Source organism: Mustela putorius, unplaced genomic scaffold (genome assembly GCF_011764305.1).
Source record: "Mustela putorius furo isolate JIRA1106 unplaced genomic scaffold, ASM1176430v1.1 tig00003853_pilon_pilon_pilon, whole genome shotgun sequence".
In the NCBI taxonomy this organism is placed as follows: domain Eukaryota; kingdom Metazoa; phylum Chordata; class Mammalia; order Carnivora; family Mustelidae; genus Mustela; species Mustela putorius.
Genome location: NW_025422005.1, coordinates 24,190,885 through 24,203,127, shown reverse-complemented (window position 1 = coordinate 24,203,127; position 12,243 = coordinate 24,190,885). Strand labels below are relative to the sequence as shown.

Below are 12,243 nucleotides of genomic sequence, written 5' to 3'. Positions count from 1 at the left end.
GAATCTTAAAAAAAAAAAAAAAGTAGGAACGTGAAGCTCGGCTTCCAGCTTCCTTCGGGAAACTTCCCAGTTCTGGTCTTGGCCAACTCTTTACACTAAGGCTTTTTCTTCATCTGCCGTAATAGCCCTACCCCACAGGGCTGGCATGTTAAAACGTTTGTTCTCAGTGTTAGTTTGTTTCTTTTTAAAGATTTTATTTATTTATTTATTTATTTATTTGACAGACAGAGATCACAAGTAGGCAGAGAGGCGGGCAGAGAGAGAGGAGGAACCAGGCTCCCTGCTGAGCGGAGAGCCCGAAGGGTGAGGGGTTCGAGCCCAAGACCCTGGGATCACGACCCGAGCCCAAGGCAGAGGCCTAACCCACTGAGCCACCCAGGCACCCAACTCAGTGTTTCTCTTAAAAGAGCTGGACCTCCTAAAAAGAAAGCAGGGGTTGAGTAGGGAAGAGGAGCAAAGAAAGAAAGTAGAAGGGGCAGGCTCGCTGGACAAACTTGAGCACCGCAGCGCGGTCCCGGCAGAGTCTGCCCCGCGGGACGTTCTGGAGTGGCAGAAGGTCTGGCCAGCAGTGGGTCCCGGCCCCGCCTCAGGCGTCATTGCCCGGCTCCTATTGGCTGGAGTCCCGACGCCCGGGAGCGCCTGAGACTCTCATTGGCCGCCAAGGCCCCCCTCTCCAAGCCCCCAGGCTAGCGAGGGGTTCGGCTGCTTGGGTGTGAGGGTCGGGGACGCAGACGCAGTGAAGCGCTCTGTCGCAGACACCGGAGTATGGTAGCCGGAAGTCGGGATAAAATAGGCTAGCTGTCCCTGGCCTGGCCACGATTTGAGGCACCTGGGGGTGTCCCATCGCATGGACTCAAATCCCTGCCCGGCCGTCTGTCAGGGTGGCTCCGGGGTCATTCAGCTTCTCAAGCCTGTTTCCTCCTCTGATGCGGACACTGAAGCACTCCATAAAATCTACTTTTTGTTCCTTTGCCTGCCTCTGTTCTTGTCAAGACCCGCACCCCTACTTTACACATGCCTTGTCATGCAGATAGCGTATGTGCGCCTTGCAAGGGGCAAGAATGAATTAGCTCCTTAAAACAGACACCGTCTAAGGAAGGAACAGGGGAGAATGCCCCGCGGAAGCCCCACTGGCGCTGCCCGGCTCCAGGCCAAGACCCCTGGCTCTAAGGAGTAACACCCTCGTCTTAGGTCCAGGGTTCGCGGATGCCTGCGAGGACCCAACACCAGACCCCAAGCCAAGACCAGGGCTCTCTCCTCTCCCAAGTCTCCCAGACACTCTGTGCCTGCACTCTCTCTATAGCTTCAATAAACTCTTCCACCTCCTGCTGCCTCGAGTTAGATTTCTAGATTGGGAGTAGCCAGGGACCCTCTTGGCTGGTTCCCTAGGACCCCCTCTGGGTCCTCACCAGGCCTACAGGCACCAAATGGGTCCGGCTCAGTGGGTTAGGCCTACCTCAGAGGACTGGGATCCAGTTAGACACTCGGCAAATGTGGCTCTTCAGTTGGGCACCCACTTTGCACGGCAGACTTTTCTGTTCTCCCCCTCCCCCGAGAATCTAGCCTTGGGGTGTCTGGTAGGTCGGGGCCTCTCGCAGGGTCAAGATGTGGTCTAGTTTCCAGGAAAAGTAGTTTGTTTGTTTTTTAGGATTTTATTTATGTATTTATTTGACAGAAAGCGATCACAAGTAGGCAGAGAGACAGGCAGGGAGGGGGAAGCAGGCTCCACACTGAGCAGAGAGCCCAATGCGGGGCTCGATCCCAGGACCCAGAGATCATGGCCTGAGCTGAAGGCAGAGGCTCAACCCACTGAGCCACCCAGGCGCCCACAGAAACAGTAGTTTTGGGGGGGGACAAGGACTGAAAAGGAAAAGGGAGGTTCCTACTACTCACTGCTACCTGTAGTCTTTCCTGAAAAGAAGATAGAAAGCCATATGGGTCACCCACCTGAGCTCAAATAAATGGCGCGGATGACTGTGTGGGGGCGGGGAGATAATACTGGAGCGTCTAAGTGCCGGCGCTCAGAGGCGCGGCTTTCCACTGCTGTGTTCCTCTTGGATTTTTTTTCCTCCAGAGATAAAAAAAAAAAAAGTTTTAAGTCAACTCAAATACCCAACAAAAGCACATTATCTATTTATATTTAATTTCAGAATTTAGTCTTTTTGAACTATGCAAGAAAAGTGCCACTTTGCTACTGGGTGAAACTTTTTTGTAGACTAAGCTGGGGAATGGTTGTGTGTGTACAATGCTGCCGAAGGGGTAGGCCTATCCTGTTTGAATTGCAAGCCCAACCTTGAAGGTGGGAATGAGGATGGTACTCTACTCAAAGGCACTTTATTAAAAAAAAAAAAAAAAAATTAATGGCAAAACTTGGAAGGAAGAAATTTACTTTTATTTCCAAATTTGTCCTCCGCCTTCTTTAAATAATACATCTTAGTATGGAGTCCTACCTCTCCCATATACATTTAACTTGAATAAAAAATGATTTAGGGGCGCCTGGGTGGCTCAGTGGGTTAAAGCCTCTGCCTTCGGCTCAGGTGGTGATCCCAGGGTCCTGAGATCCAGCCAGCATGGGGCTCTCTGCTCAGCAGGGAGCCTGCTTCCTCCTCCCTCTCTCTCTGCCTGCCTCTCTGCCTACTTGTGATCTCTGTCAAATAAAATAAATAAAATCTTTAAACAAATGATTTAACTCAATTCATAGATGGAATTCGAATGTGTGGCAATGAAGTTCCATAGTGCTTAGAGTGTGTTCTGGTTCCTTCTTTAAAAACAAAGGAAACATTAAAGCTTGTAGAATTTCAGGATATAATATTTCAGCCACCTATTCCTGAGGCAGGTCTTAGTAATGTGAAGTTCTGTGTGAATTCCCAGGATGCAATACCCATAATCAAGTAAAATCAAAATGCAACCCAAAGTAAAAATGGGTTATTTAAGACTACCCAATAATTTAGTGTCATTATTTATCCCAATAAAAACTTTAAATAAGGGAACATATACAGTATCTTGACATTTCACAAAAATTAATATGTTCCTAAGGTTGAGGACCAGTAAACTGGAAGGTCAAATGGTCTGAATGCCCCTCATAGCATCTGTATGAGGAAGACAGAGGGAAGCCTTGAAGAGAGGACGTGTTTTGCACAAAAGACATTGGGAAGGTTTTTAAAAAATACTTCATCCAGGCCCCATCTGCCAAAGATTGTGATTTGCCTAGGCATCTGTATTTCTATTTATTTTATAGAGAAGTGAACATGAGAAGGGGGAGGGGCAGAGGGAGAAGGGGAAGCAGACTCACCCACTGGGCAGGGAGCCTGACCAGGGGAGCCATACTAGGACTCTGGGATCATGACCCAGGCTAAGGCAGCCACCCAACCAACTGAGCACCCAGGCACCCCAAGGCATCTGTATTTTTAAGAGCTGCACAAGTGATTCTAATGTGCAGCCAAGGCTGAGAACTATGGTCTGGGCAGAAATGTTCCAGTTTCCTCTGAATGAAAATAAGTTACTCTCTAATGAAGAAACTAAGCAGTTGTAAATCATATCAACAAGGAATTAAAAGATTTTCCCACTAGGAAAAATCAAGGAACTATATAAAGAATTCATGCATCTAGAAATCTGAAGGAGCAAAGCAAAGTATAATAAATTCTTAGATGTCCTTTATAAGTTGTATTCCCTTTAATAATGTTTTCAAATGATCTAGTCAAGACCAAAGGTAGAGGTGACTGGCATTACCTTGGTCACTGGTTTCCAATCTAAAGGTGGTAAGTTTCCAATGGCTTTTGAAACGGGTGGGGGGGGGGGATGGAGAAAAGTGTATATCATGCTATTTCAGTATGAAAAAGCCATGAAAATTAAGAGGCCGCTGGCTTCTCTGGTGTGTGGTTTATTGCTTATTAATATATTTGACCTATTGTTGGCATGAATACAAATTCTGGGAAAAGACTAACATGTAGAAGGTGAAGTTGATAGATCCTCTGTGGATTTCACTTTTCTGGTCTATTCATGGCTCTATTAGCATGAATAGTTAAGGAACTCCTACATCAAAATAAAACATTAATTATACTTCACATTATATAAAGCCGCTGGCTAAATAGTGCTGTTTCTGTGATAACCTGAAGTTTTTCATTAAAACTCTTATAACTAAAGTCATATCCTTTACATAATATTTATTCTGTATAGGATTTATCCACATACAATGACGTCAACTTGAAGACAATTGACTATTATTTGTATAAAGGCATCTTATAAAATAGGGTAACACACAACACACCTCAGTGAATTCAGTTGATACTCTAGGATTCAGAAAATCTGACCATCCTAATCCCTATATTTGCCATTATTTCACTGGGTTGCCTTAGAGAGGTTGCTTTACCATTCTGTGCCTCAGTTTCTTTACCTGTCATGTGAGATAACTGTCCTATTTCATAGATATGTAAAGAATAACATAAAAATTATTAAATACTTTGCAAATATAAAATGCTATATAAATGATAAATAGTAATACTGGTCCACTCTAATATAAAATAACATAGAACTTTCCATTTATAATCTAAAGTTTGGTCCTCCAGTACCTAATTATCACCCTTCCCAGTTAAATACATCTTATACTATATTGCTTTTAGTGATTTTTCATAGTATTAAATTTCCACAGTATTAATTAATTTAGGATATATATATATATATATATCCAATATGAGTGGAAATTTCAATGTATCTTAGCATGATTTTGCAAAATAACTCTGATGAATTCAGTTCTGAGCTCTGAACTAAGTGACACACTAAACTTTTGTCATCAATTAAGCAGTAACTTGGTAGCATAAAAGCAGTTACTATGTTTTGATTCCATTACTCAAAAATACATTGTTGAAAAATATGTTTTTTGAAAAAGTCTTGAGACGAGATAACTATAGAATGATCATTGTATAGACTACGGATGTGATCTGTTCCTCTAGGAGACCCTCTGATTACCAGGTTGTAAGCACAGTGATAGAGGTAATGAATTGAGAGCCCAGTGCTCAAAGGGAATTCAAAAAGCTCCCCGGTTCCAAGGTTTTCAGTGCTGCCTTCCTGAGCTCTGCAGAGGTGTCTGGTGAAGCTCATTGGAAGCTATAACTAGAGTAGCTCTGATTTTAGAGATTCTCCCTTAAATGGTGAGCTTCTCCCTGAAACCATTCTTTTGAAGAAAGGGTTTCTTGGGCAAAAGAAACCTCTTCAAACAGTGATCTTGTTCTTTTTTTTTTTTTTCTGCAGCTGCTAGGCACGATTGCAATATTGTTTTATTTTGCAAAACTTCTTTCCATCACCACACACTTTTGAGGACCAGGGTTAGAAGGGCGTTCAGAAGCTGATAAGCAGCATTACTGTAAGAGCAAACTTTGTTCTAATGAACTCTCACTATTTTGCTAATATTAAAAAAAAATCCTTGGCATAAATAAAACTTATATTAACAGATTATACCCCCATGTAACATTTTCCCACATTTAAAAGCCAAAGAATTTTGTTTTCGCAGAAACCATTAATGGACAGTCTCACTCTAGGAAAGAATCGGTCTCTAATGTCTTAGATACATATGATATGATAACTGGAGTTATTATTTACAGCTTACAAATGTCACAAATGTTCTTCTTTTATGATACTAAAATGGTAGAACAGATACGCTGTCTAGTCTGATGAACTTGATAGCTGTTTTGTGGGAGAGCTTGATGCTTGTTATAAACAATGAGAAAGCATTATTTCAGGTAAGGCTGTACAGGTGCTGGTGGCAGTGTGTTCCGTGGACTTGGCTGACATCCATGCTGATGTTTGCATGCAGAAGCGTTAAGAGAACATTTAGATCACAGACTAAAGTGCGTTAGAGCATAATACATGCACTACTTCATTCTCATGAATAAAGCTCCAATCACTCATTTTTCCTATTGGCTCCAAGGACTAAACATTAGATAACAATTTTAAAAGATGTTACCATCTGGTGAGATTAAGGAATGACAAGTGCTTCCCTCCCTCATTTGGATTCAACTTAATTGTGAAGACTCCTGATTTGGGACCAGTCATGTTGGGAGAACAGTGAACTCGGTGCATGCCATCCAGTCCTGAAGCAACTGGAAATTTACCATCAGGGGAATCTTGGAAAGGTCTCACTCAGCATTAAGTACCATAAGACAAAAACAAATGGTTACTCATCTATTTGTAAGAAAGGTTTTAGAAATTAACCATTTTAGCCCTCCAGTCAGTATCAAGGACAATCAGTAATTAAGAGAAAAAATAAAATGGAAAATATCATTTTGAGGGACATCATGACATTTAGAAATATAATACATGGAGCCTCTATCAAAATTAAATTATATCAAGCTTAAGTGTAATAATCTGAAGCAACCTTCAGTAAGTCAGTTTTTCCAGGATTCAGATTTTAACTTCAGAACTAAAATAATGCTTCTCTGATTGAACTGTACTTTTAGAATGTTTCATAATTCATAAAGGGGAGGAGTTTATTTTATTTTAAAGTTTTTTTGTTTTGTTTTGTTTTGTTTTTTGTTTTTAGGTAATCTCTACACCCAAACTGGGTTCAAACTTAACAACTCCCAAGATCAACAGTTGCAGCCAGGCACCCCTTACAGGGGTGGGGTTTAAACACAACTTTATGTCCTAGGAGGAAAGTTTGTTTTGAAAAATGATATAAACAAGATAAGAAAAATGCTTAAAGCATGTAAGAAATAACTTGTTCAAAGAGTGTTATATATAACATGTACATATAAATAACTTGACATTAAAAACATGTCAGTGGACACTGGAGGGACATCAGTGAACACTCTTAGATAACTCTAATCCAAGTTATTATGTGTTCTTGAAGCTTATTAAGTTCTTCTTTCGTGCTTTCTAATTCTAATAGGCTTTTTTTCTGATTACTGCAGATTGGTGAGGTTTGACTTCAATTTTTCACCATTTCAGGAGACAATATGGGGACAGTTGAAAGAAGGCTGTTTAAAATCAAGACCTGAATCACCAGTCCCACCACTTCAACTTTCTGATTAATCTCCTCACTTGTAAATTAGAGACAGTAATATCTCCCTTGCTGATTAAGTGAGAAAATGTGTGAGAGAGCACTTTAGAAATAATATAGCAGAACAATAAATGTTAGAAATTACTCTTAAGAACTTGTAACCTCTAATTTTCTTGCTCATCATTTTTTTTTGTTGTTTGTTTGTTTGTTTGCTCGTTTTCCTTTAGAGAGGAGGAGAATTATACTGACAGATCTTCACAAACCACCTTAACTTTCAGGCAGTATTTGTTTCCTGCTTTAGAAGATGATGTCCGTATGTAATCTCTGGTCTTCCTCTATTTTAGGTTTTTGTTTTTAAACGATATGACTACACAAGAGTCATCTTTACCTTAATGACAAAAAGTTCAACTATGAACGGTTTCACACATTTTAGATTTGTCGTCTGCCATACTCCTAAAACAATATCTAGGATATTGGGATACTGAAAGGTTGTTTTAGATCTGAAATTAAATTAGATCTGAAATTAATAGAAAGACTTATAATTCAGCCAGGTAAGGGTGCCAGACCCTTAAATGTGCTCTTCCTTGGTTCCCTGTGAAAATTCAATATTGGTAGAGTTTGTGTTTTTGAAACACCTTGAAATTCTCTTATATAAAGTTTGCTTGTGGTAAATTTATTTAAAATATTTTCTTTGAGAAAAGTTTGCTAAGTAGATCTTTCAATATTAAAAGAAAAAATGTATCTCTGTAATAAAAGGAAGAGGATTAATTGTTCATCCATCATGCCAACTCAAGCTGGGTCTTTCTTTCCAGTGCAGCAACACATTTTAGGGCAACAAAGTTCAGAATGGGTACCATGACCTGTTCAGAAAGCATGCAAGTTCTATTAGGCCATCACCTTAATGTCAGTCTGATGCCTTTGTGAGCCAGACTCTGACCACGGAAAGAGAGAGATACAGGAAGTCAGCGTAAGTTGCAGACATGCCAGCTCTGTTGGTTTGCACGTTAGCTACCTAATGTTGGGCTTTATTTCCTTCTCTTCTTCTTCTTCACTATCGTCAACCTGTTGTATGACCAGATCGGCAGACCCATCCTCTACGATCTCCACGTACGATCTGTTCTCGTCTTCACTCAAGTGCCATCTGGAATCTTTATCTCCATCTGATGGGGACATAAGATGCTGTTCGGCGTCCAGATCAATGGGGAGGCGGTCTATGCCCACCTCAGCGAGGCACTCATTACAGAGTCTGTAGCGCCTGGTTCCTTCCTGGACCACTTGCCCTGTTAGATCAGTCACGTGGCGTTTGCATTTCCTGCAGATTAATTTGCATGCCTGGTGAATCTGTGTAGAGATTGAAATAGTTCTAAAAAAAGGGGTTTTCGAAAGCAGAACAGTATATCTAGGTTCCAGTTTACAAACTTAAGATGTCCAAAGCCAAGCACTAATATTAAATTTACATCTAATTATTAGAAAAAGACCACAGGTTTTGGTGATAAATTGACATCACAAATAAAACACCCCCTTTCTCAAAATACAACAAAATAAAACCCACCACCTTTCTCTATATGATGGATATAACATTGTCATGTTTAATAAAACATGCTTAATAATCTCACCTATCCTTTAATCCAACAGTATTTTGATATCTGAGGTAACAAGGGACACCGTCCCAGAAAAATAATAATTGCAAACACTAAATATATCACATGTACTATTCTAAGGACTTTATATACCTTTATTCTGGCAAGGGAGAAACCTCATTTCATGTTAACTTGTTGCTACCAGCTAGAGAAAGAAAAATCTATTGTCCCAAATTTGTTTATCAGAACCTATTTTTGAGTTTTTTTTTTTAAGATTATTCATTTATTTATTTGACACAGAGAGAGAGAGAGAGAGAGTGCACAAGTAGGCAGAGTGGCAGGCACAGGGAGAGGGAGTAGCAGGCTCTCTGCTGAGCGGGGAGACCTATGTGGGACTTGATCCCAGGACTCTGGGATCATGACCTTAGCCTGAGGCAGACACTTAATCGACTGAGCCACCCAGGTTCCCCATCAGAATCTATTTTTGGATAGAAGGATTACTTGCCACTTCTATTAATGAAAGATCCTGTATAAAGAGAACTAAAGTAAAAACAGGGAGGTTTAGGCTCTAGCCCTGCTTTTGTCATTTACTAGCCATGTATTTCGAAGCAAGTAATTGAAAACAATATAAACCTGCTTCCAGGGTAACAGGCAAAATATTTATTTATTTATTTAAAGGTTTTTTTTTTTTTTTTTGAGAGAGAGAGACACACACAGCGAGAGCAGGAACACAAGCAAGGGGAGTGGGAGAGGGAGAAGCAGGCTGCCCGCCCAGCAGGGAGACCAATGTGGGGCTCAATCAGAGGACCCTGGGATCATGACCTGAGCCAAAGGCAGACGCTCAATGACTAAGCCACAGAGGTGACCCATAAGCCCCCAGTCACCTCGATAGGCAAAATATTTAACAACTAGTAAGATATGGACACCACCCAAACAGAATGGAAGGCTGTCAATCAAAATGGAAACTGGTCATAACAACAACTGTGGTACTTCTGTCATGTATCAGCCTAATACTATCTCTGCATACTTCCACTTACTAATGAGAATACAACTCAGGTCGTGAGGACCAAATGAGTTACTATGTGTGAAATGCTTTGGGAAAAATTTGTAACTGATGAATAACTACATAATTACAGTTACTAATAACTTTTTAAACAGCTGTCAGGAGCAGATTATGGGTTCTACTCAAAAACCATTACAATTAATTTTATACTGTTGAATTACTATTTATGGCATATTCATTTAGATAAAATTAGAACAATATGGAAGTAGGCCACTAAACACAAATAGCGAAAAGAAAAAAAACAAGAAAACTAATGCAGTCTGGTAAAATATCTAAGAAAATATAGTATAGTTATTATTTTCTGCTTAAATGTTGAGATATTAATCAGTAAATATCAAAACTACACAACTTGAATGTGCCCTTATTGTTGCCGAGATAGTAATATTATGAGTATTCTATGTGGTGGTGTTTTCTTAGAAAGTTCTGGCAGATTTGTATTTATCCCCCACCCCCTCAATTCCAATACAGTTACTAAGTCAAAGAAATTAAGTGAAACACTATAATGTTAAACTTGAAAATACAAAAAAAAAAATTGAAAATATCATCACAAACCCACTATTTAAAAATCTTCTAGCTCTATCCACTGAAATAATCTAAGAGGAATGACCCCTTAGTAACGATGAGTAGTGACCACTCCAGGTATCCAAAGTTTGGTTTCTAATTTTACTCCCCATTCTCATTTTTTGAGAAATGGCTGATTCCAGGTTTGCGACTCGTATTTTCCAGGGAAAATACAAGGTGAGCCTAGGGAAATTTGAGGGCCAGAGAATAAGGCCATCTTGAATATTTACCGGAGTTATGACAAAGGGATGCAAGAAATAGTTTCAAGTTGTCCTCACTGGACAAAACCGAAAATTTGAGTATCAAAAAGAATAATAATTGTCGTAGGTCCAAACACAATGAACGAATGAGAATTCATGAGACCATTTGCTATTAAAAAAAAAAAAACAACAGAAAATATTCATATTGCCATTTGAAACTGCTACTAAATCAACTCTTTACTTGAAAATTGATAATTAAAGGGAAAGAATTAAATATTTATCCTGTTTCTCCTGTAGTAACTGTATTTCAAAGTAACTGAATAGTCCCAGGTGATGAAGAAAAGTTTTACTTTATAGAATTCTAGCTAATAAGGTAGAAGAAATGATAAAATGAGTAAATCATTCTACAACCCAAGTAAAATAGTTTTTACTTGGACATAGTTTATCAACTGATATTAATACCATGAAATGAATGGTTGATAGGGAAATGGATAGTAGCATAATGCCAAAACAGCTCCACACAGATTCCTTTCTAATCACAAGGTGGCACCTTTAACTGAAAAATGGTGGGATCACAGTCTCATTATCCTAACTTTAATGACCAACCATTAACAATATGAATGATGGGTCCACCAGATATTGTGTCTCTTAATGTGACATATTATGAGTGAAATAATTTTACCCCTGATGTGTAAGTATAGCTGTGTATAGATGTGTAAGTGTAGCTGAAAGTATTTACCTTGAATCCATTAAGCCTTTATTTATTTTAACTTTTAATTTTTTTAAATTTTTATTTTTTTAAAGATTTTATTTATTTATTTGACAGACAGAGATCACAAGTAGGCAGAGGCAGGCAGAGAGAGAAGGAGAAGCAGGCTCCCTGTTGAGCAGAGAGCCCAATGCGGGGCTAGAGCCCAATGCGGGGCTCAATCCCAGGACCTTGAGATCATAACCTGAGCCGAAGACAGAGGCCTAACCCACTAAGCCACCCAGGCGTCCCTATTTATTTATTTTTAAAGATTTTATTTATTTATTTGAAAAAGAAAGAATGTGTGTGAGCAGGGGGAGGGGCAGAGGAAGAAGAAGGAGACTCCCCACTGAGAAGGGAGCCCATTGAGGGGCTGGACAAGGGGCTCAATCCCAGCAGGACCCTGAGATCATCACCCGAGCTGAAGGGAGACACTTAACCGACTCAGCCACCTAGGCGTCCCTCCATTAAGTCTTTAGATAAAACATACAGTTTATAGAAAATGCAGGGGGACAGAGGAACAAGCTAAATGACACCTATTAAAGCAAGCAGAGAAATCGAGAGGTAGGTTAATTATCTCTGCATCTTCAGCAAGTCAGTGTTATGGAAATGAAAAGGGGGGCAGGGAGGACTATGCTCTCTTAAAAACATATTTAAGGGACTTAATGAGATGTAGTACAGGATCCTTCACTGGGTACTGGTTTGGACAAACAAGCTCTAAAAGGTATTGGGGGATTACAGGGAGGTTTGAAATTGAACTGGATGTTAGATAAAATTTCCACTGAGATGGAAAGGTAGAGCTTGTTCATAAAGATAGCAGGCACAAACAGTATGATCTAATTTGGTAAAAACAAAAACAAAAAACCATCTATAAGCATGCGATACTGTCTTAAGAATGGTAGTATCTGAAAATGCCTGGGTGGCTCAGTGTGTTAAGCATCTGCCTTCGGTTCAAGTCATGATCCCAGAGATTTGGGATCAAGTCCCGCGTCGGGTTCCTTGCTCAGCAGAGAGCCCTGCTTCTCCGTCTGCCTGCTGCTCCCCCTGGTTGTACTCTCTCTCTCTCTGATAAATAAAGAAATAAAATCTTTAAAAAA

At 40.0% G+C, this 12,243-nt stretch overlaps 1 protein-coding gene across 7 annotated transcripts in view; it reads right to left on the bottom strand.

The window, feature by feature from the left end:
• Positions 1-4,146: 4,146 nt before the first annotated feature.
• Positions 4,147-12,243, bottom strand: part of ZBTB8A (zinc finger and BTB domain containing 8A) — a 66,341-nt gene continuing 58,244 nt past the window's right edge. For all 7 annotated transcript variants that reach the window (XM_045064126.1, XM_045064125.1, XM_045064123.1 and 4 more), the window contains one exon: positions 4,147-8,335. In XM_045064126.1, coding sequence (XP_044920061.1) covers positions 8,003-8,335 — 333 coding nt within the window. In that variant the 3' untranslated portion in view covers positions 4,147-8,002. The remainder of the gene's footprint in view (positions 8,336-12,243) is intronic.